Source organism: Nomia melanderi, chromosome 3 (assembly GCF_051020985.1).
Source record: "Nomia melanderi isolate GNS246 chromosome 3, iyNomMela1, whole genome shotgun sequence".
Lineage (NCBI taxonomy): Eukaryota > Metazoa > Arthropoda > Insecta > Hymenoptera > Halictidae > Nomia > Nomia melanderi.
The window spans coordinates 12,541,023-12,566,443 of NC_135001.1; the positions used below are offsets into that span (position 1 = coordinate 12,541,023).

The 25,421-nt window shown below is 39.8% G+C and overlaps 1 protein-coding gene across 5 annotated transcripts in view; it reads right to left on the reverse strand.

Moving 5' to 3' along the window:
• The window catches only part of Mmp2 (Matrix metalloproteinase 2), a 162,130-nt gene that overhangs the window by 26,236 nt on the left and 110,473 nt on the right, over positions 1 to 25,421 (reverse strand). For 3 of the 5 annotated variants that reach the window (XM_076366363.1, XM_076366362.1, XM_031979151.2), the window contains one exon: positions 199 to 345. In XM_076366363.1, the coding sequence (XP_076222478.1) occupies positions 199 to 345 (147 nt within the window). Of the gene's footprint in view, positions 1 to 198; positions 346 to 20,961; positions 21,018 to 25,421 lie in introns of all 5 variants that reach the window. The other 2 variants (XM_031979153.2, XM_076366364.1) reach the window with 1 other exon arrangement.

The following is a 25,421-nucleotide window of genomic DNA, read 5'->3' on the forward strand; positions in this document are numbered from 1 at the left end:
TAATATTACAATATTACTAATACCATTAATGATTATTCATCATTAATACCCATAATTCTAATATGAATATTTAATTAGTCCAACGGCATTTCACAAAAGCTTTTGTTCCCAGAGGACTAAAAAATAGTAAATAGACCAGTATTATTCTCAATCACTCATTTACGTTACCTCCCAGCGGGGTAAATAAATGAAACTCACCGATGGAAGTACACCAGGATGTCCGCTCGGTCGCTATTAACTTCCTGGAAGGTGAGCTTCGAGTTCCGCGCCCAGAGGCCGAGGGCTTTGCTCAGCTCGAGCCGGACGCCGCCGGTGTCGAGACCACTTGGCTGTTCGGTTCTCAGGCTGCGACAAAAAGAAGGGGAGATCATTAGGGACGTACCCACCGAAAATCGATTCAACGCCGCTAGCTGACGCGTTTCGTTCGCTTATCGGCCCTCCCACACCCACCGTCGCTCACACCCCTACCAGAGTAATACTCCGGCACTAGATAACTAGGGATGGGATCAAGTTCGATGCGAGCCGGTCATCGTCTAAATCGACTAACTTCGCAATGCAAAAAGTGCAGAAACGTAATACTGAGACGGCATATACTGATTTTTTCAATTTTCCTTCAACCCTTTAACGTTTTGTTGTGCGAATAATAATATAATGGTGATATTATGAAGTAGTTATAGTAGTTAATTCATATTACACTGTGTAATTCTATCACCTTTGACGAGTGTTTGACGAGTACACTCGTCATGAGAAAATGACCAATTCTTACGTATCGTCGCGTACACTCGGCACGTGAAAAAAATTAACTACCTTTTGTTGTAAATATTGAAATTTTTATAACGGTGGAATTCCATTTTAAAATTCTTTATTTGCACGTGTAATTGGGAGGAAGCGATAACGAGTATACTTGTCAAACACTGTTAAACAGCTAGCCAGTTACTGAGCTTGATGAATATACGTCATTTTTAAATCCAAAATTACACTAGTTTTTTTCAACAATAAATTACTCATTTTTTCGAATAAGCGTGTAACCTTTCTTCGTTTTGGTTTAGGTATAGTTGATAGGTTACATTGAATATCAAACGAGCATTATAGTAAGTATTACTACAAGTAATAATCCAATGAACATGTCAAACGTATAAAGCAAAATATTCTTGACGTAATCTCTATTACTATTACAATTTTTACGTAATCAAAAGAATTTCTGTTATTTCGTAGAATTGAATTCAACATAATAAGGAACTTTATTGTACATATAAAAAGTTAAGAGTAAAGCGTTTTAACCTTTTCGGTGCGGAGTAGTTCAACCCAGAAGTGGTCCGTATAGCCGGAGCAGAAGTAGAAGTAACGCAGCAATGTGCACAGCCACTATTTTGTACATAGCGGTCGAGCAAGACAAAAGTACTCATTCAAATGCATTTTCTTTAAAGTAGTTATCATTCATTTATAAAAATCAACATAAATGGTAATACTGCAGAATTCACGCTAGTACTTAAGGTGCTAAAATATTTGTGCTAAGATCGAAGGTATTAGTTTTTTCAAGCATCTGTAAGATTAAAGGTTCCAATTATGATTTTTTGAAATATTTGTCAAATTGAAACTATCAATTTCTATTCAAATAATTTCTATTAAAATATTCTATCAATTTCCATTTTCTGGAATATTTGTTAAATCGAAATTATTGATTTCTATTTTCTAAAATATTTGTACAATTAAAACGACCGACTTCCATTTTCGGAAATATTTATCAAAATGAAACAAGTAATTTTCATTTTCTAAAATATTTGTAAAGTTGCAAGCAGCAATCAAACTTTTATTTTTTGGAATATTCGCGAAGGGTTTGAATCCGACGACGGAAGGTTCGAATCAACTTGTGAGGCATTCCGTCCCATCCCTACCGATAACCACGAGAGCAAACCCGGAGAAAATGTTTCCGGCGGGAGACGCGCGCTCAACGGAAGACGATTCAATCGCTGGATAAGGGGTAAGGTCTTTGGGAAATTAGGTAAATTATTCCCCCTTCCATCGACCGCCGGGAAAGTAATAAGAGAAACTTTGTTGCGCGGCGAACAACCGGAAATTCCGTGGAATTACTCGGAATTACGTCTACCGCGGGGTAAATATCAGGGAAAAGAAGCGATGTGTTTTCTGGTAGCGCTTCACGAGAGAAAGGTCGACGTTTTCGGGAAAAGTTTCGGGAAATTTCGGATATTTCTCGACGATTAGATGGACCAATTTCGTTTCATTATTACTCGCTAGGAAAAATTCATTGCGAAAAATGAGGCAATTTTTAGTGTAAAGATAAAATGTGTAATCTCAAAGATCAAAAGTTCAAATTTATATTCGTTTCAAGCTAAGGACCCAAAAAGAGTAACCCGCAATCAAGATCGTCGAGATTACAACAAATGAACAATAACGGTGAAAACGTTTAACGTTTTTAAAACTAGTCTGTCTTTCTACTGCTACTGACTTTTAATCGAGTTCGACGAATCATTACAGACATTTGCATCACAAGGATACATGAAAAAGATGCTAGTAACCAGAAAAATTGAACGTATATATGCGCTAATGATGCAAAGGGGTTAACTTTTACAGTAAACGTAGACATATCTACTAGATTATTAACGATAAAATGGCGTTATCAAGCACTGTTGTGAAAGAAATCATGGGATAAGGGGTTAAGGGTTAATCGTCCGCGGGGTTGTCCCGTGACGCGTTCCCCGGAAGTCCCCTCGTCGGGGACAGGATTTTTCCGACGAGTCCATGCCAACGGACAAAGCGAAAGCAAACACGCCGGCTGGGTCGGGCTCGTTTCATCCGGGACCGAATGGAACGGATATTTGCGAGAGGAGCGCGACGACCCACTAAAAAGCTCGCTAGTTGGAAATTACATTTTTTAGCAGGCACGGCGCGCACGCGGCGCCCACTGTTTTCCCGCGACTAATGCGATTTACGGCGGGAAACATATTTTACGCGCGAGCACGGGTATCCTTGGCCGGAGCGCGTTTCGATGAAAAAGGAAAAAAGTCGTCGTTGACCGGCCAGATATTGTGCTTTACGGGCTTTTACGTTTCCTCGAGGAATTATGGGGGTAATATATCGCCATCCGCGTTATCCGAAAGTGTTTGTAACGGAAACGGTAATCGTTATTTACACGCTCGCCTTGGAAATAATGTAATTGGTTCCCCGAGCGTTGCCGACCCGGAAAATTTGCGAAGCTTGTTTCCTTTGTTATTCTGGGACGGTTCTGAGTTGCAGTGATTAAGTTCGCGACGTGAAAGTCGGAGCGGTTGATAAAATTAGAAACTGCTGAAAATAGAGCGTCGATTAACCGCTTTCGCACTGAAATTTCAGATCATTAGGGAAATGGTGTTGATCGCTGCAGCTTGGTTTCCGTTTCTCAGTTTCAAATCTCTAGGGGTTAATTAAAATAAATCTGATCTATATTAATATCTCAGGTTCTTGTAAGTATTCTTGTTAATTGAAAAGGACATTAAATCCGTGTCGAAATTTATTAAAATTCTCATGACATTCTGCAGGCAAATTCGAGAAATGCAACACATGCGCAAATCGAAAACTCGAGCTTTTTTTAACGTTGATTATTAACCGTACAATGTGGTATCCATATCCAAAACGACAGTTAAACAACTGAGAACGTTATGTGACACTTTATCCACCGCTTCTGGCCTGGGCAACCAGTCACAACTACCAATACGGTCTTCGTCATCGCATAGAAGTACACGTTTTCACTTGTAAAGCTTTGTAACTTTCAAATCAAAGTATAAAGGAATCTCATAACGTGTCATTTCTTTTGTTTTAAATCAGTGTAATGTGAACAGGTTTTATCGATTGTTAAACTTTCGAAATCGAAAAGCTAATTAATAGGCTTGCTCCATCGAGAGCATTAGTAAAAAAACATATTGTCGGCGAAGGGTTAATATTCTTGCTTATCTTTACTACGAAAGGACGAGTGCTACGCAGTTAACGTGTTAGCGCAATATATTTTTCGCTACGGCATTGATCACTCACGGTTTGTTGTTCGAATGTGAAGTTACAGAGAACGAAATACGTAAATAATTGGCAATTAAAACAGATGAAGGTCAGTTCATCGAAGCCTAATTAAGGGGAGCCAGCCAAAGGGGAGGGAGAGAATGAAAGCCCACTGGATAAAAAAGAAAAGAATAGAAAAAGGAACTATGTGGTAGAGGGGAAGCCGAAAGAGCTGACATTCGTCGTGGCAAACAGGCGTTACTCGTTGTTGCATCCTGTGAACGACGCGAATGGCGTGAACAGCGGCTACGTGGATTTCGAAAGATCGTTCCGTGTACCAGGGGACCAAGTTGAAAGGTAAAAAGCTGACGGGGAACGCCGCGGGCGTTCGGATGCATGGTGCACAACTTGTGTGCAGTTTGACGACACACTGGTAGACAACAGGACAGTGTGAAAGTCTCCCGTGTGCTCCGATAGAAAAATCTCGATCAAAACGGTGCTTTGAGATGCTCTTCGGCTCTCTTCATGCCAGGTTGCAAATTTAGGGTTTCATTCACTGGTTGAGGAGGTACTGTTTGCCGAGATATTTTCGTTTGACGGCGTATGCGGTAGAAAAATAAACAGTACGAATTTATAGTTTTACATTGCATAATAGTTTGATACAATTCTGGACTATGGTATCTAAGCATCAGGGGAAAAAATGACTATCCTTCAGCGTAGAAGATTGCTAGGATCTCATGTTAGAATTGATGAAGTCCCAGGATTGTAATCTCATCAAGATTACCGTAAGACTACCGTAACAATTGGAGTCCGTTACTGTCGTCGATGCTATAGTAATAAAGGCAGTGCACTGAAAACGACAGAAATATATTGAAAACATTTTCTATAATAATAAATAAATAGTAGCGAGAAACTGTGAACTACTTCACTGCTCAGTTACCACAATATCTAGAATATTTATTCGAATGTGTACCAATTTCTTTTATTTCCTTTTTGGTGAGGTTAATCACAAATTTCAGTGGTCCATATCTTGGTTACGAGCAGCACAGTGTACTGTAAAGGACGAATACATTTCTGAGATCACTCTACGGCAAGGTGTCATAAAATTTTCACAAGATTCCGAGGGAGGAGCGTGAACGTCACGGCTGCATTCGGAATTCACAGTTTTGAAATAAACGAGATATATGCGTATGCGTATATCCTACGAGCCTGGTGTCTATTCGACGATGCAACGTAAAGAGGAAATGTGCAGCTAACGGCGGATACGTTAGAACCTCTGATACGTAACGTCGCTAGTTTATGAACACTTTTCCTACGTGTAATGGCCCATTCGAAATCATTACGCTGGTTCACTGGAATACTGATATTGAGTGCATTCCCGAAATCATAATGCAATGGGGACGAATCGATGAATGGTCCTGCGAACATAAGTTGGAAACGTAGAATACTTGGAAATGTCAGCCATTTATATAGAATGTTTTATGTCGGCAATGTAGAACGTTAGAAATCTCAGTTACAGATTTCTATTGTTTTACGTCGAAAACGTATAATGTTTTGTAAGTTTTTCTTAGAACCTTTGACTTCGAGATAATCGAAATTACATCGAGATTATCGAAAAATAATAATATTACCATATAGTATTTATATGTGTAAACAATGGAATAAAGAAAATATTAAATTTCATCTACTTCTGAGGTTTTTTGAACAAAGGTATGTGTGTCGCTGTTACCGTTGTTGTGACGATAAAATTAAATACCGAAAAAAGTTCGTGTGGGTTCATGAATGAAAATTTAAACACAGAGAACGTTTCTGTAAAATAAGTTTATTTTATTTGATACTAACGGCATAAACATAACTTACTGCTAATGCCAATTCCATTCATTAAACTAGTGAGATATTGATTAAAATCGGACATTGATTCATTGCTAACAAGAAAACCGTACAAATTTTCTCTGGTACCTAATAACATATATTTTGCGTATGACATACCCTATTGTCAACATATTCTATATACATATGACATTTATGTAAAATGCTTTGTTTGGTTTGTTCACTGTTTTAAATATGTAAAAATTATTCGAATAACATACCATGGGAAACAATTGCAAGAAAGGCATAGTCCACAGAGAGGTTATTTCGAATTCGACCGTGGTCGCGTATGTGTTAACGTAATACAATGAACGCTACTTACGTATGTAAATAAGTCTTCTGTCAAAAAGAATTCAAGTGTACTTTACTCGCCACGAATAACATCAGAAGTTCCACGGGACAAAATATACCGGAATTAAGCGAAGTCCGGTTTTAATTAGCACCTCCTGCCGACTTTGTAATTTGCAAGCGTCTGCGCTGAAAGGAACGAACAAAAAGTGAACACGGAGTTCCTCGATAACCCAAGGTTCTGTTACTTCCGATTTCAGTTTCAATTCTTGCCCCAGCAGCCAACGACAACGAAGAAAATATTGTCAACGATATCTCGACTGCATAATTGACTCGAGAAGGCACTATCATGAACCAATGAGCTAATTAATTCTGTGCACCGTTCGCCGTTTCCGTGACCGGCATACGCTCGCACGCTTATTTCCAGCATCGTGTAAATGTAATTATCACGAAAAACTGCTATACAAGTGTCTAACGAGACACTTAACCTCTTCGGGCTTGATTTTTCCACGCAATTGACGAGTCCCTGTGGGAAACGTTGTAAGTGGCAAAACTGGAAAAAATGTTCTTTTTCTATTCTTATCCTGTAGGGTACGATTTAAGTGCAATTTTCCTTTCGTTAGTAATCATCGACAATAGGAGTAATCTGTAATACTGGTAATATTGAAAAATGATCTTATTATGATTCAACGTAATGTTAGGTAATTATGTTCGTTAATCTAATAACGAAGGATAGTTCAGTGCATTATCAGTAATGATATTTTTAATAAAATGTTGATAGTATATTATTTTTATGGTAGAGATTGGTTTAAAACACAGTTTCAATATTTTGTCGGATATTGAAGTAGTAAAACAGTGTAGATTATGTGTATAATGTGGTCTGAAGAAGTTAAGTCGAGTTTACATCTTTTACTTTCTTTTACTTTTCCTAATAAAATTGAACAATAACTGGATTTGAAATAAACTAGCGAATATTAAAATCGTTGATTTCTCACACACAGTTAACACTTCAGATATTTACCATAGTGTTTAAGTGAAACTAATTATTGCGAAATAAGAAAACTAAAGCCGGTCATTTTGGGGGTACGGTAGTTTTAGCGTAAAATAAAGTAAAGTAACAAAGGAAATGACAAATAAAGTGAGAACATCGTTCGAACGCTTATTTAAGTGAAGTTATTTTTTTCGATAGCGTGTCGTCCAGTTTCATGAATTTTTTTCAGAACAATAAATATACTCGGAGAAGCGAGCGGGGACACGATCGCGGAACGTCGAGGTAAAATATACTTTTTAAAAAAGGTTTATATGCCTTTTGTAAAAGGTATTGATGGAAACGATTCTAGCGAAGCTGCAATAAAAATTGTGAATGGCTCGACGATTTATCGTGGGTCAGCAAATGGGAAGAAATTCCGATCCCGTTGAATAAATGAAAAATGAAATATGGGTTGCGTATTATTATAAAAGTTCAAGTGATAACAATCCCCAAACTGTCTTCGTTCACCTGATCCTGGCAGCTGGTGCTAGTGGCGCAAAACTGAATTATTTGAGGTGTGAAACTCTTTTAACTTTGCACTTTGTAATATCGAGTTAAACACGCGGTGAAGTTTTCAGGCTGAATTCAATAATTATGAATATTATTTGTTTCTTTTCGAAATTATACAATACTTATTTTCTTTTTATTTCCTAATATTTAATAATTACAGTACATATAGATATACTATAAACATCGAAGCTTTCGCTTTCCCAATTAATTATAAATTAAAAACTGATTCTAAAGGCAAGCTTTAAACTGACTGGGTATAGTTTTTAGTTTTAAGTAGTAGTTTTATAGTATTGTTTTGGTTTCAATTTCTTTAGCCTTCTGATTAAGCTGTCTTCATTTATTAAGTTTGATGCTGGCACAGGTTGGAGTGGTTAGCGATGTAGACTCAGAATAAGCAAAAAATTCTTTTCTTTTCCTGCTAAATTATTACCGATTACGTAGTTTCACCAAGTACGGTAGCGAAAGAAATCATAAGACAAAGAGTTAATTATTCAAACAATACGATCTTTCCGGGTCAGAGACAACTTTACACGAATAAATTTAACAACTATTTACTTATCGCACGAGAGGTTCATTTGATCATCGATTCTTTCGTCGTCGGTAGATTCTACTACCAACTTCTGGAGCTGTAATTGGTTGATCCCTAAATGGGGAGGAACAACGGCCCCGGTGTTTTTCCTTGTTAATGATGGCGGAGATAACTTCTCGTCCAGGGCGAAGCTCACGTAAAAATTAATTAAAAATGATAGTTACGGTTTGACTTGGTCGCGACGAGTTTACGAGTATCTCCAGTGATGAGGGTATACGATTATATTGTTCAGCTGGAATCAGCGCGCGTTTTAACGAGTATACGGGAAAAAAGAATTAAAATCCGATTTCTTGTTGGACTAATTACGTTTCCAGAGTTTCGATACCTATGTTAAAATTTTAACTAATGAAATCTTATTACAAGACTTCTAAACATGTGTCACAGTAATCATCGATGACCGCTGCTAACAAATCATCAATTTGCGTATCATTAAATCTTTAGTAATTTCTTACAGAAAAACTTATTATCTTTCCAATAATCGTAAAAGAAGAATTCGGAAATGAGTAATTTCGACCGATCCGGTAGCGCTACCGTTAAACTCTACAGTTTGCCAACGATCGACGTCAATTACGATTCAACAAACGCGACAAAACAGAAAAAAAACAGTACGAGACGGTCTCGTCACACGCGTCCGCGATCATCGCATAGATTGTTGGCGAACAGCGAGAGAGAGAAACGAGAGAAAGAGAGGAAAGAGAGAAGGATCCGAGTGTGTTGCATAAATCGCGTATAATAGATCGCTAGATGTGATGAACGGTCTTTGTCAGGAGCAGGCTTTGTCGAAAACAGAATCGCTGGGGTTTCGGTACTCCAATCCGCGGCTGTCACGGGCCGGTTCACTCGATCTGCGAGAGATTCTCCCACTGTCGAAGCTCATTGACACCGGCGAGCGCGGGGCGCGGCGTTGAACGCCACTCAGCCGCGCGCGACGGGCCTCTCTATAATCTGTCGATCACACGGGCTCTGGGGCAAAGCTTCGAGAGCTTTTTAGCCGTGACTCGAGTGATTGGATTCGTGATCGAGGGAACCGTGAATGCCGATGGACGGGACCGGGGACCGGGGAACGGGTGAACGATTTTTATTCGACTGATTGTCAGCGCCGCGATCTTAACCGTGGTCCGGGCGTGTTTAAAATATATTTTGTTCGCACGTTGATTGGTGCAACGATTTTAAGCGTTTTATACGATGTTGTTCATTCTTTCGTAGCAAATGGTATTGGAAGTAATTGTTGTCTAATAAATTGATGCCACGGTTGTTAGATTAAATTACTATTTAAATACTTGAATAAACATCTTTATTTGGCAGTGTTCTTTTTGAAATAAAATACATTTTGTTCACGTGTTCACTGACACAAGAATTTTAAGCGTATTATGGTATAATATTATTTATTTTTTTGTAGCAAATATAAATAGTATTAGAAGTAATTATTTGACAAACAAGTGTTCAGATTACACTGTTCTAATCATTTGCGTTACTATACATTGTTTTATGAAAGAAGAGCTCTTGGAGGTCGGCTGCTACTAACTGTGTATTTCGATGGGGAGCCAACTGCGATAGCAGAATATCGCGGCGCACCGCGCAACGTTGTCACATTCTGAGACAGAGCATGGTATCTTTCCCTCCTCTAGTCGGAGGAGTTCTAAATGTTACTCATTTAGAACTTTCAATAATACTTTTTATCTCAAAAGATTCAGATACTTTTAAGAGGATATTTAATAAAACGTCGAGGAAAATTATACTTACTTCAAGCTTTAAGATATCATTGTAAAGGGAAAATGTCAATCTTTAAATCCATTTAAAAACCAAAAGCCAAAGATATTAAATAAAAATTCAATGAGTGTTAAATAAATTGTAATACAAACTATCAATTTCGGTGAATATTAAATTCAGTTTATGTTACATTAAAATTTCAAAGGAGGTTATATATCATAATAGAATACAAATTCCAATGACTAGTGCGTACGGAACAAAATACAATGAGTAACTTTAATATTCGGACACTATGAGATTTTTACTTCCTTACATCATAACTTTGTTTCTAACAAAACAAAGAAAAAACATAGTCAAGTATTATATTAAGGTATATGTCTAGTAAACAATAGTATAAGTTTTATTTACATAACTTACAACAGTTGTTAAATAACACGATTTAAATAATTTCACGTTACTTTTAGTACGCGGTGATGCCACAAAACGTCGGGTTTGCCTCCAAAGGCTCTTCTTTTATAAATCAGAGTATAAACATTTTTATTGGACATCACTCTTCTGTTGTAATTGTTTGCAAGTAATTGGGAAGCTTTGTTCATTGACAACCAGCATGACAGTCAAGCTAAGTAGTAACACATTGCGTACCGACTACTTTTCAAAAAACTGAATTGTTCAGATGGAAATTTTCAGTAAGATCAACTTATATTGCTATACATATAAAAACTCAGTAATCAATGTTGTTATGTAATGTATTTTAAAAAGATAATCAATTTGAATCAAATTTCATATTTTTCTAAGTACTATAGTAATTAACAAAATTGCATAGCTAAGTGTCTTTATATAAAAACGAGAAAACGTTGCCAGTACGCAATGTGTTAAGTAAGAATCCACGTGGATTCGTTTTGCGCGAATGAAAACATCGTAAATATAGAGTATTCTAATTTACCACGTTGAAAAGAGATTCTCGTGAAAACGATGCGCGTAAATCGAGGGTTAAGTGTATAATTCTGCATGAAAATCAGATCTGAAGGGGTTAATGTGTCGATAGGAAACAAAAACGTCTCAGCCTCGATAAAGATTAGGTTGCCAATGTCCTCGTAAAAAGGACACCCGTATCGATCACGAATCGGCCAGCACAGCGAGGAGTTTCGTTCCAGGGATAGCCCTTTCCGTGCTTCTATTGTCACCGGTAAATAAATCTACGGTAAGGCCGAGTCAAGCCGGCCCTTCTTCCCGCCCCCGTCGCTGCGGCACGATCGATGATCCTGTCGAGGACGTTTTCCAGACCTCGCGAATTAATCTTTCCTGCTTACTTCGCCGATATCGGGGAATTCGGACACGTTCCTGCCACGTGTACACGTTCACCTATTTTTTAAATTTTATTTCCCTTCGCCGTTCTCGCTCGCAGTTTATTACTGTCGCCGAATGTGTGTCGGCTAGTGAAATTCGACTGGTGGATTATTATTATTATTGTTGTTATTGTTGTGTTATTTTCATTAGAAAGCGATTGGATGTAAATTGAAAGGGGATTTTATGGAATATCTTTAAAGTTTTAACTGGGAATGACGAGTTAAATCGTAATCAAAGTTCAGTTTCATTTCTCAATAATTCTTGGTTCTCGTGTTCATTTTACAAACAATTTTTGTGTTTCCTCGAATTATGATGTTTGTATTAGTAGAAATTATAAAAAGATATGTTAGTTGGAAGGCCAACACTTTGTCATTTCATTCACTTTTGTGATTGTATTTACTGGATTTGCCTTTTTGTTACTACATACTAATTCTTTGCACTCTTTCGTGCAGTTTCATGCAAGAAAATGAGAAATTTTGATATTCAATATTAAATGTTGTATAACATATTAACCCATGAAATATTGGAATATGATAGTTGCTTTCCTTAATTTACATCATTTATTTTTAGCTAAGTTGTACAAGATTTGATCAATTGGAAAATTACGAATATTTGTAATGGAAAGCTACTTTGAGTGCAAAAGATTAATGGTTTGTGAGAATGCGAAGAAACTTTCTGTTTCTTTACGCGTGCATTTGTTTTGAAGGTAAACATTGATCAATTAGATCATTTAAAAGGTTTTGTTGTTGGTTTTTTTTCAGGGAGTTCGAACGCAAATTCTATTTCACTGAATTAAGCTTCATTAAATCACGTACACTGTAGAGTTCAAATTGAACTTAATAAATATAAATATTTTTTAGTTCCTGTTTATTGAACGTATCATTATTAAATGAGTACTTTTATTAAAATCGATGTTAACGGGCATTATTTCATAATATTGATAAACGAAATTGAATTCTTATTCGAGTCACGCTTCTGAATTCCATTACTGTAACAATTTCATTCACAGCGTGGAATTAATGGACCGTCAACAGCTAAATAATGTGTTTCCAACAATTTTCAGGATTTCAATGATCAAACCTCAATTAAAATGCTACCGGGGCAGAAACGAATTAAACGCATATACACATCGGCACGATCAACAACACGGTAATCACAATTTACACAATGTTATACTTCAATAATTAAGTAGTTAATCTGATGTTAATCCGTCGACAACGTGTTAATTACATTAGCTACTGAAATCAGTTATCTGTTATTCAATCACCGTAAAATAGCTCCGTCACTTAAAAACGTCGAGCGTAATCACCAAGGGAATTTATGTTAACACCTTAATGCGTTAAATAATTCATTTCTACAGTTAATCTTGAACTTACGCGTAGATTAAACAAAATCGATTATAAGGAATCTTCTTCTACAGTAAAATTTAATTTGAAATCAACTGTATCAATAAAAAATGTCACGGAAGAAAAGTTCTTGTGTTGCATTATATTATAATAATATAATATTATAGAAGTGTAAACAAAATTATAGTTGTGATTATTGTGGAATAAATTACTTCAAATCGTCATTATCTCACGTTATTTGTATTTTTGAATGATTCTGTATAAGGGCAGAATATATTATAAACTTTCCTAATGTTCTTACTAAATCTATAAATTTAAAAACCGATTAAACATTTTAACGCTAAAATTAAACAAACTATTCTTCCCTTCATCTTATAAACCACTGAAACATCAATTCCTCGATTTAATCATGGGTCGATGATAAAATGTTCACGCTCATTGCCTTTAACGCTGTTCCGTCTTCGTTTCGCCCATCGCATTGCAGCGAAAACTGAATCGAGTAGGACACGCGTGGTCTATAAATCTGCCCTTTCCCGGCCAGCATTTCGCCGAGCAGGTTTTCCGACAAACCCGATGGGAAGGCCTGTACGTGGAAACTGACCGAGCCGGCCGATTCGATCGCGGCGAACGACGAACAACGGTTTACAGAATCATCCGGGCCCACTAAGGCTGAAATGCCAAGCCGCGCGTCCGATCACCGCGATGAAAATCGAATCGATGTCCGACCACGTTCCGACGGATTTAACTGGCCGGAAGACGAACTCCGTCCATGTCACGCGTGATAATTTCAGTGTTTTCATCTGACCATCTCGGAGATTTATTTATTAGAAACACGGGGTTGAAAACAGTTAGAGAGAACCGAAATAAATAATGTTATTAGATGTATCGGTTTATAGTTATATAGGTTTCAGTTCTGATTATTGATTATACAATTGATATTTAAGCCGCTCATTGGCCAAATCGCTTAACTACCCTACCACTAAGTATGCCGACCTTCCCATCGGTCAGCCGGATGTAGCCTTCGTCCTGTTCAGACCTCGACCTGGAAGTCCATCATTGCTAAGTCAAATGGCTACCCCTTGCCTTCCTGACCATTCTGGTCGACAGATTCCAAGTTTTCCACTTTGGAAACCTGGATTCTATAGTCTAGACCCATTTTCGACCAAAAGTATCCCGACTTTTCCATTCGGCAGCCGGATGTAGCCGTCGTCCCGAAGAGACCTTGACCTGGAGTCCCATCACTGCTAAGTCAAGTGACTACCCCTTGCCTTCCTGGCCATTCTGGCGGACGGAATCCATGTTTTCCACTTTGGAAACCTGGATTCTATAGTCTAGACTCAGATTCGACCAAAAGTATCCAGACCTTCCCATTCGTCATCCGGATTTAGCCTTCGTCCCAAGGGGACCTCGACCTGGAGTCCTATCACTGCTAACTCAAATGACTACCCCTTGCCTTCCTGGCCATTCCAGCGGACGGAATCGAAGTTTTCCACTTTGGAAACCTGGATTCTATAGTCTAGACTCAGTTTCGACCAAAAGTATCCCGACTTTTCCATTCGCCAGCCGTATGTAGCCGTCGTCCCGAAGAGACCTTGACCTGGAGTCCCATCACTGCTGAGTCAAGTGACTACCCCTTGCCTTCCTGGCCATTCTAGCGGACGGAATCCAAGTTTTCCACTTTGGAAACCTGGATTCTATAGTCTAGACTCATTTTCGGCCAAAAGTATCCCGACCTTCCTATTGGTCAGCCGGATGTAGCCGTCGTCCCGAAGAGACCTTGACCTGGAGTCCCATCACTGCTAAGTCAAGTGACCACCCCTTGCCTTCCTGACCATTCTGGTCGACAGATTCCAAGTTTTCCACTTTGGAAACCTGGATTCTATAGTCTAGACCCATTTTCGACCAAAAGTATCCCGACTTTTCCATTCGGCAGCCGGATGTAGCCGTCGTCCCGAAGAGACCTTGACCTGGAGTCCCATCACTGCTAAGTCAAGTGACTCCCCTTGCCTTCCTGGCCATTCTGGCGGACGGAATCCATGTTTTCCACTTTGGAAACCTGGATTTTATAGTCTAGACTCAGATTCGACCAAAAGTATCCAGACCTTCCCATTCGTCATCCGGATTTAGCCTTCGTCCCAAGGGGACCTCGACCTGGAGTCCTATCACTGCTAACTCAAATGACTACCCCTTGCCTTCCTGGCCATTCCAGCGGACGGAATCGAAGTTTTCCACTTTGGAAACCTGGATTCTATAGTCTAGACTCAGTTTCGACCAAAAGTATCCCGACTTTTCCATTCGCCAGCCGTATGTAGCCGTCGTCCCGAAGAGACCTTGACCTGGAGTCCCATCACTGCTAAGTCAAGTGACTACCCCTTGCCTTCCTGGCCATTCTGTGGGACGGAATCCATGTTTTCCACTTTGGAAACCTGGATTCTATAGTCTAGACTCATTTTCGGCCAAAAGCATCCCGACCTTCCTATTGGTCAGCCGGATGTAGCCGTCGTCCCGAAGAGACCTTGACCTGGAGTCCCATCACTACTAAGTCAAGTGACTACCCCTTGCCTTCCTGGCCATTCTGGCGGACGGAATCCATGTTTTCCACTTTGGAAACCTGGATTTTATAGTCTAGACTCAGATTCGACCAAAAGTATCCAGACCTTCCCATTCGTCATCCGGATTTAGCCTTCGTCCCAAGGAGACCTCGACCTGGAGTCCTATCACTGCTAACTCAAATGACTACCCCTTGCCTTCCTGGCCATTCCAGCGGACGGAATCGAAGTTTTCCACTTTGGAAACCTGGATTCTATAGTCTAGACTCAGATTCGACCAAAAGTATCCAGACCTTCCCATTCGTCATCCGGATTTAGCCTTCGTCCCAAGGAGACCTCGACCTGGAGTCCTATCACTGCTAACTCAAATGACTACCCCTTGCCTTCCTGGCCATACTGGCGGACGGAATCCATATTTTCCACTTTGGAAACCTGGATTCTATAGTCTAGACTCAGTTTCGACCAAAAGTATCCAGACCTTCCCATTCGTCAACCGGATGTAGCCTTCGTCCCAAGGAGACCTCGACCTGGAGTCCTATCACTGCTAACTCAAATGACTACCCCTTGCCTTCCTGGCCATTCCAGCGGACGGAATCGAAGTTTTCCACTTTGGAAACCTGGATTCTATAGTCTAGACTCAGTTTCGACCAAAAGTATCCCGACTTTTCCATTCGCCAGCCGTATGTAGCCTTCGTCCCAAGGAGACCTCGACCTGGAGTCCTATCACTGCTAACTCCAATGACTACCTCTTGCCTTCCTGGCCATTCTGGCGGACGGAATCCATGTTTTCCACTTTGTAAACCTGGATTCTATAGTCTAGACTCAGATTCGACCAAAAGTATCCAGACCTTCCCATTCGTCATCCGGATTTAGCCTTCGTCCCAAGGAGACCTCGACCTGGAGTCCTATCACTGCTAACTCAAATGACTACCCCTTGCCTTCCTGGCCATACTGGCGGACGGAATCCATATTTTCCACTTTGGAAACCTGGATTCTATAGTCTAGACTCAGTTTCGACCAAAAGTATCCAGACCTTCCCATTCGTCAACCGGATGTAGCCTTCGTCCCAAGGAGACCTCGACCTGGAGTCCTATCACTGCTAACTCAAATGACTACCCCTTGCCTTCCTGGCCATTCCAGCGGACGGAATCGAAGTTTTCCACTTTGGAAACCTGGATTCTATAGTCTAGACTCAGTTTCGACCAAAAGTATCCCGACTTTTCCATTCGCCAGCCGTATGTAGCCGTCGTCCCGAAGAGACCTCGACCTGGAGTCCTATCACTGCTAACTCGAATGACCACCCCTTGCCTTCCTGGCCATTCCAGCGGACGGAATCGAAGTTTTCCACTTTGGAAATCTGGATTATATAGTCTAGACTCATTTTCGGCCAAAAGTATCCCGACCTTCCCATTCGTCAACCGGATTTAGCCTTCGTCCCAAGGAGACCTCGACCTGGAGTCCTATCACTGCTAACTCCAATGACTACCTCTTGCCTTCCTGGCCATTCTGGCGGACGGAATCCATGTTTTCCACTTTGGAAACCTGGATTCTATAGTCTAGACTCAGTTTCGACCAAAAGTATCCAGACCTTCCCATTCGTCATCCGGATTTAGCCTTCGTCCCAAGGAGACCTCGACCTGGAGTCCTATCACTGCTAACTCAAATGACTACCCCTTGCCTTCCTGGTCATTCTGGCGGACGGAATCCATGTTTTCCACTTTGGAAACCTGGATTCTATAATCTAGACTCAGTTTCGACCAAAAGTATCCCGACTTTTCCATTCGCCAGCCGGATGTAGCCGTCGTCCCGAAGAGACCTTGACCTGGAGTCCCATCACTGCTGAGTCAAGTGACTACCCCTTGCCTTCCTGGCCATTCTGGCGGACGGAATCCAAGTTTTCCACTTTGGAAACCTGGATTCTATAGTCTAGACTCAGTTTCGACCAAAAGTATCCCGACTTTTCCATTCGCCAGCCGTATGTAGCCGTCGTCCCGAAGAGACCTCGACCTGGAGTCCTATCACTGCTAACTCGAATGACCACCCCTTGCCTTCCTGGCCATTCCAGCGGACGGAATCGAAGTTTTCCACTTTGGAAATCTGGATTATATAGTCTAGACTCATTTTCGGCCAAAAGTATCCCGACCTTCCCATTCGCCAGCCGGATGTAGCCGTCGTCCCGAAGAGACCTTGACCTGGAGTCCCATCACTGCTGAGTCAAGTGACTACCCCTTGCCTTCCTGGCCATTCTGGCGGACGGAATCCAAGTTTTCCACTTTGGAAACCTGGATTCTATAGTCTAGACTCAGTTTCGACCAAAAGTATCCCGACTTTTCCATTCGCCAGCCGTATGTAGCCGTCGTCCCGAAGAGACCTTGACCTGGAGTCCCATCACTGCTAAGTCAAGTGACCACCCCTTGCCTTCCTGGCCATTCCAGCGGACGGAATCGAAGTTTTCCACTTTGGAAATCTGGATTATATAGTCTAGACTCATTTTCGGCCAAAAGTATCCCGACCTTCCCATTCGTGAGCCGGATTTAGCCTTCGTCCCAAGGAGACCTCGACCTGGAGTCCTATCACTGCTAACTCGAATGACTACCTCTTGCCTTCCTGGCCATTCTGGCGGACGGAATCCATGTTTTCCACTTTGGAAACCTGGATTCTATAGTCTAGACTCAGTTTCGACCAAAAGTATCCAGACCTTCCCATTCGTCATCCGGATTTAGCCTTCGTCCCAAGGAGACCTCGACCTGGAGTCCTATCACTGCTAACTCAAATGACTACCCCTTGCCTTCCTGGTCATTCTGGCGGACGGAATCCATGTTTTCCACTTTGGAAACCTGGATTCTATAGTCTAGACTCAGTTTCGACCAAAAGTATCCAGACCTTCCCATTCGTCATCCGGATTTAGCCGTCGTCCCGAAGAGACCTTGACCTGGAGTCCTATCACTGCTAACTCAAATGACTACCCCTTGCCTTCCTGGCCATTCCAGCGGACGGAATCGAAGTTTTCCACTTTGGAAACCTGGATTCTATAGTCTAGTATTTCAAAGAGGCAAAGCCAAAGTATTTAGGATAAGGATATTTCATTTAAATAATTGTTCAAAGGGACAGCTTGATAATGTGATTTGCAATTCGTCGAGAGCATAATTAAAAATTAAATATTGCAGAAAATAAACTTGAAAGCTGTAAATTCAATTAATGAGTATGCCAAACAACATTTTATGAAAAGCTTATGTTGCATTTAAGAGAAAAATGCTGCAGATAAATTGCATTAGCTAAGGTGTTAATCATGAAACTCCACGACGATCAATCAGTCGCTGATAGGTCGATGTCCTGTTTTTCCCAGGCGAGTTCGCCTGTGTGTAGTGTGTGTATGTGTGTACGTTGACTTTACTCTTCACTCTTTAAAAGAAAAATATCGCAAGTGCTCGAGACGTGGACGAAGCGGCGCGAGTTTCGAAGTTCCAGGAACTCGAGTTTCCGTATAGTGCTCCTCGCGAAGAAATAAACAAGTTTAGTCGGACGGAAGTAAAGTTCGATGGAAAAGTCGGAAGAACAAACGCGTTATCTAAACGTATAAATTGACACGGTGCCACGACGGTTAGTATTTACTCGTGTGTCTGGGAAACGGACCACTCCAACTGTTTAAAAACTTGTCGACGTCATAGTCTGGATGCAATTGCCATAATGAACTTTATTTTCAATACATTCACTGTCGAACTTATGTCGAGATTGAGGATTTCAATGTTTTCATTTCAATGATTATTAAATTGAACGTTTGTGCATACAAAATCTGATTGTTGTAAAAACAGAAATAAAGGAGGTATTATAATAAAACGTCGTGACTCGACCAGGAAATAATAAATCAGGTTACATCGTGGAAATGGCGCTGCAATGATGAAACGTTTTTCCTTTGACGAATCAGTTACAGCGCCGTCCGTTTAATCGAGCGATCGATAATTGTCCTGGGAACCGTTCCTTTTCCCTATTTGCATCGAATGTTAAAAAGTGTTCGCAGCGACAATCGGCGTTTCTCGGTCACGATGAAATTGAATTGAATGAGTATAGAAAGAAGAAAGGGGTTGTGAGAATCGGGCACTACGGGACACGGGTGGCGGTCGTTCGAAAACTTCCACTATTAAATTCCAGCGGTGCGATTAATTTAATAATGTCGAACACGTAGCCGATACGTTCTGGACGGAGTTTCAGCGGAGAAAGCAACAAATGCGGAAAATTAATGATCCAAAGGAACTTGCTTTATCGATTACAGTGTCTAAAGGATTTTTACCTTCTTTGTCCACTTACATTTAATAGACGATCTCCTTGTTGATTTTCGCGCACTAATAGGAATATTAAGGTTCTTTTTGTTTTTATAAAACACTAACAGTTTGAAAATTTGATTAAAAACTCTGCGTCTTCCTGTGTTCATTTATCAGTACATCGATTCAGAATAATCAGTTTTTCGGTTATTGTCTTTCCTTTTGTTTCCGTGTTCGCCACGAAAAATGTATCATTTAATTTGTTTATCTTTCTGTTGTTGTCTGATTTGTTATGATAGCAATAAGTATATGCAAAGTACCAGTACGGTTAGTGTTATGACCTAAGAGTAATTTTTACAGTTTGTCCTGTGAGACATTCGACGGAATGAATTAATGTTATAAAGGTAGCGTGTTGGAAAAATATACATATACTATTGTTTAGCTTTGCGACACTGGGTTCTGTGGTTGTTTCTTTTTTAATCTTATAGTAGTGTTGTCAGTATAAAGATTATTGGCTAGCGGATTTTGGTGCTTTGTTGTTCTTGTTATATATTCGTCAAATGTCCGCCGAATTTTCTCCGTTACGCTGGGAATTTGTAAATCTTTACGTATTTCTTCGTTTTTTATGTACCAGCGTGCATCTATTGTTGTGCGAAATATAACTGACAGCATGGCTTCCATTTTGTCGATATGGCTTTTCGCTGCTGTTTTTCAAAACTGAATTCTGTATGTCCATATTGGTTTTATTATGGATTTGTAAATTAGTCATTTGTTTTCATTGCTTAATTCTGAGTGGAATATTAAAGTGAATTTGCCACTATTAACTAATAACAGACATTTATGGCCACTATACACACTTTTTTATATTGATCTTTTCGGCTAAGTACTCTATTACACACCTGGATGGGTTAACGCGTGACAAATGCCCTTTCGCGCTGACATTCCGAACGACGCGTAACTAAAAGGTTCGAGGCAAAGGTCAAGGCATCTAATAATCAAAAAAATCCACGGAAGGCTGGCAGCCATTACGCGCAGTACACTTACCATCGGCGACAAAAGGTACACTTTTAATCGGTTTTACAGGATGAAAGCTGCGCAGAGAAAGAGTTAAAAACGTTCCGGGTCTGGCATTACGCGGTACGGTGCGATGGAATCTCGTTCAATTAGTTCGATTAACCGTTCGGGAGCGCGTAGACGATGGTCGGGAGGCGAGGTTGTCGCGTAAAAACGCGAAAATCGGATTAAGCGTCGGTGAAAGGGTCATTAGCGGGAGATATTAAAAGTTAGCGATGGCTTTAGTTGCCCGGTGTTCGGACACGCGGCTGGGAAAAAGCCCACGGAAATGGCCGCCAGCTCCGAAACCGCGGAACCGGAAGATCCTGGCAAAACGTTTCTAAAAATTCCCTTTTTAATTGGCACTTCTATCTGGCGAAGAAGAATTTTCTTCTCTGGTAATGGAGCGCGGCGAAATACTTACGAAATACTTATTTTCTGGTTAATTGACTCCCTTCTGCTCTCCGGTTGGCGACTTACCTGGAATTAGAGAAACGATAGATTTCAATTTAAAAACTTGCTAAATTTACATTGTATGATATAATGCATTATATTTCATAATAAATATTTATGTTTGTAGAGTTAGAATAATATGAAATATGTATGTTTGTAATATTAAAATAATATTAAGTATCGAGTATTAGGCGTAGTATTAAATGTATTTGATTGTGATATTTTATTAGAAAAAGTTGTGGTTTGTAAGTGCTGGGTCAACCTAGGACGATGTGATTTTACATGAAAAATAAGTAAAAATTGAATAGCAGTTTGGTTCGAGTTTTTGGCAGTGTTCAAACTGGATTCTTTAAAAAACGAGATGTCGAACGAAAATATTGTATTTTTTATTTTTTACTTATTCCTTCATGTACGATAAAACTATTTGTTAATTGTATTATCAATTTTTCTTCTTTCCGTACAGGGTATTGTCCTAATAATATCATTACTCACAAGACACCCCGCAGACATAAAATCCACTAAAAATAAGTACTTTAATTTCCCCTCATAAAATCACGCTGATAAACATTGAACAAAATGTTCCTTCCAACGAATAGTACTAAGAGAACTGCACCAACTATATTTTTGCAAACAGTGTTCGATTTGCTTCATCGCAAAATACACAGGACATTCGGTTCAGGTCGATCCAAGGGGTCGTGTATGTTTTCAAGGGACGACGCTTCGTAAACCGTTATTTCAAGAGAAAGGAAAACAAAACGGATGTTCTTACGTGGCGATACGCTAACTAAAGGCTATCAGTCTGCGTCCCTGATAGAATAATGAAGGTGTGCGAGGGTAAAGAGATCGTTCCGAGAGAGCAAATAGCGGGCGCAAAAGAGAGTATGCGACCCGGTCCCGATCTTTGTGTGGCTTCCTACCTATGTAAACGCGTGTAAAAGCTTGTAAGCTCTTGAGCAAGCAAGCCGGGGACATGACGGCCCTCCCACCCTCGCAGGAGGATCCGACGATGATGTCGTTGAGAGATTCGTCTTTTGGTCGTCGGGCAAATCCGGTTTCACCCTTCAGATTTCTTGGTTACTTCGCCGTTACAGACTGCCGAGAACTTTCACGCGATCTTTCCGATACGTCGACTCGCTTTTACAGCGGGTAGCTTTCATTGGCTGACCACTGACTTCAATTGAACGGACGTTTGAACATTGGAACAAGCAGAGCCGATATAATTTGTTTAACTCTTCGATTTATGTCCGACACGCGGTGAAGACTTTATACGGACAATGAATTCTAGAACGCTATCCCCTTGCCAATGTGCGCTGTACTTATTTGTAACATCGTAATCATATCACGTATAAGTTCCATTTTAGTGTAACGCAGATATCTCCAAAGAAATGAGCAAAGTCATATTACGATATAATCGAATTAAAAGTAACATCGATGCAAGTATTAGAGTGAATTACTTAGTAACACTTAGCGACACTCCAAACCCTAGAAGAAATGAACACCAAAGATCGTCTCCATACCAAAGGTTAAAAGTCTCGAACAAAAGCTTCGAAGGATCATAGCTAAAAGTTCGGCAGGAAACACAGCCGAGAAGAAGTAATAGAAGAGGAAGAATATAAATATAGCCAGCAAGGTTTCTCGTTTATCAGGAACCTGCTGCGTCATGGATTTACAATAACACCCCTCCCCTAAGCGCCAGAGATCCGTCTGGTTTTTGGCCGCGCGAGAGCCTCTCTTCATTCTCCCTCGTCGCCACAGGCTGCACTCTCGAATGCACTCGTGAAAATGCAAGACGTTCCATCTGTATGCACGCACGACGCCGACGACGCTGCCGCTGCCGCTGCGTTGCGCGTTGAATATGTCCCTGTCCTGGTCGTCGAGAGGGTGTAGACAGTTCTCGAGAGAAAAAGAGAGAGAGAAGGAAAGAGGATTCTCGTAGAGACGGTGCTAGAGGGTGCGCGCGCGCACGCTCGCCTAGGCAAGGGCAAGGGCACCCAAACAAAAGATATCAAAGGGAGAGTGCCATCGAGACTCTTGAATAAAGAACGTACAACTGGAGACGCGGTGAGACAGATGGGCGGCCGCCGCGAGAGACCGAACGGGGGGGATGAACGGCGGACGGCGGACGGAGTTCCTTAGACTCGTGTCGCCACGCGTCTAAAAATTACAATTCGTTTTTTTTTCTTCTTTTCTTTGGAAGGTCTTTCCTTTTATGAAGATTCGGCGAAGTGTTGGCGCATCGTCTTGGTACGCTGCTTGGAAATCTTTTCCGTTGTTAGAGATCCGAATGATTATTCGTGCTTCTTTGATGATTGCTGTACAGTGCAAGATCGCTGCAGCCTTGGTAGACTGCCTGAAAATGTTTTCTATACGCTGGATCTTAAGTTCTCGCGTTCTGAATGATTATTCTTATTTTTTGATAATCATTCGAAGCTTCTGGAATTCTATTGTTGCTTGGAAATAAGTATCTTCTGTTCTTAGATTTCAACTTCTTGCAAGCCAAACAGCAAGTCAAACACAAATTACAATACAATTCAATTTATAGGCTCTACTTTTTATCTTTTTCTTCTCTTTAGTCAAATCGAATTTTGAATCTTCTCTTCGATTTCATTTCTTCATTAGCTTTATGTTTAAAAGTCTCGTGATTATCACTTTTAAAGAGTTAAGCATATCGTATATTAATTATTCCTCTAAAATGTGGTTACATTTATCTTAACGAAAGTAAATTACGGATAAATTTACATCATTAAATTATTAGTAAACACAAATGTCATAGCGAAATGAGAGAATCTTGAAAAAATTCGTCTAAAATTGTTGAAGGACTTCGCGAGGTGCGTTGAACTTCGTAGATTGACGAGTCGTCGTGTAATCGGCGGATCCTAATTACCGTGGCTAGACCTCGAGTGCTCGAACGACGAAAGCGGGAAATCATGGCGCCGTTCAAATTTCCTGAGGCGTTCTAAGAGGCGCCGCGACGCTCTCAGAATTTTATTAGGCCATTCTCGCGATCATTTAACGGGTTCCCCTAAACCGTTCCGATTCGATTTCGCGAGGGGTTGGTTTGCTGTTCTGGCCTGTCTGATTCGCCGCAAACGTCATTTTCATTGATAATATACGGTGGGCCGATAATAACTGCCGTTTAGGAATATATACCTCATTGCGCATTGACTTCATCGAAGAACACCATGTACAATGCACCATATGTAATATATTTAGGGAGAATACTCGGGAAGACTTGTTGCACGAATGAACTTTCATATTTTTATGCGTTACTCAAGACATCAAAGTGATCCTGAATTTTTTCATTACGTAAATCAACTTTTAAATTTTGTCAAGCATCACATCTGGTTTTTCATTGTTGTTAATTAGTAAATAAATTGAACGACTTTTAATAAGTTGGTATTCAATTGAGCTTAAGTTGTGAAACATGTTTTGATGTATTATCCATTTTTGAGATTTAAGATTAATTTAAGGTTGATTTATCATAAGAATTGAATTTGTGTATTTCTTAATTATACTACGGAATTATACAAAAATGTGTAATACTGTTTTTAAACAAACTTAAGGCCAGCTGAATATTTTGTAAAATGTAATCGTTAAATATTCAAATTGTTCATTTATGTGACAATCCTCCTTGAACAAAATATATTTTATACAAGACATCTTTTTATCATGTCAATACATAACGAGCTATTTTAGACGGAAGTTTTTATTGGCTCACCCTGTATATTAGGCACTCGAGACATGCTTCAAACGGAAACTATGAGGACATCGTGAATAGGGTTGAGGGGGCGTACCCTTCGATTCAAACCCTTAGAAAATAAGTGCATTTCTCGGATTCTTTTACAACGCGACGGTTTATCAATTTTTTCATCCTTCCTTGTTACGATAACAGAAAATATTCCTTCAAAAATTACAAGTACACTTGTAAAGAGATTGAAAGTATCATTTTGTTGTTAGAAATTTCTTAACGGGAAATCATCATAGATACACTATAGTCATTATGAAAATTCCGTATAAAGTGCTCTGAAATAAATTGACAAAATAGATATTGTATGAACATCTTATCTAGCGGAAGTCCATTAATAGATCCTTCAATGTTAATGTCAGGATAAAGAGTGCACTGTTAAACTTCTTGCTTGTAATAATAATTTTGCTATAAATATTTTCAAAATAGTTTAAGATAACATGAAAAAAATAAAAAAAATGAAACAAAGCCATGAAATAAAAAAGTAAATTAGAAAAAACCAAAAAATTAAATATGTAATATAATAAATAAAATTTGCCAAAAAGGCTTGGTTGCGGAGCTATTTTAAAAAATGTTTTTTCTCAGTTTTATACACAGAAAGGAACAATATAGTTTTTGTTCAAACTTGTTTTCGCTATTTCTTACCGTTCTCAAGATAATACACGAAAAAGAAAAATTTGCATTTT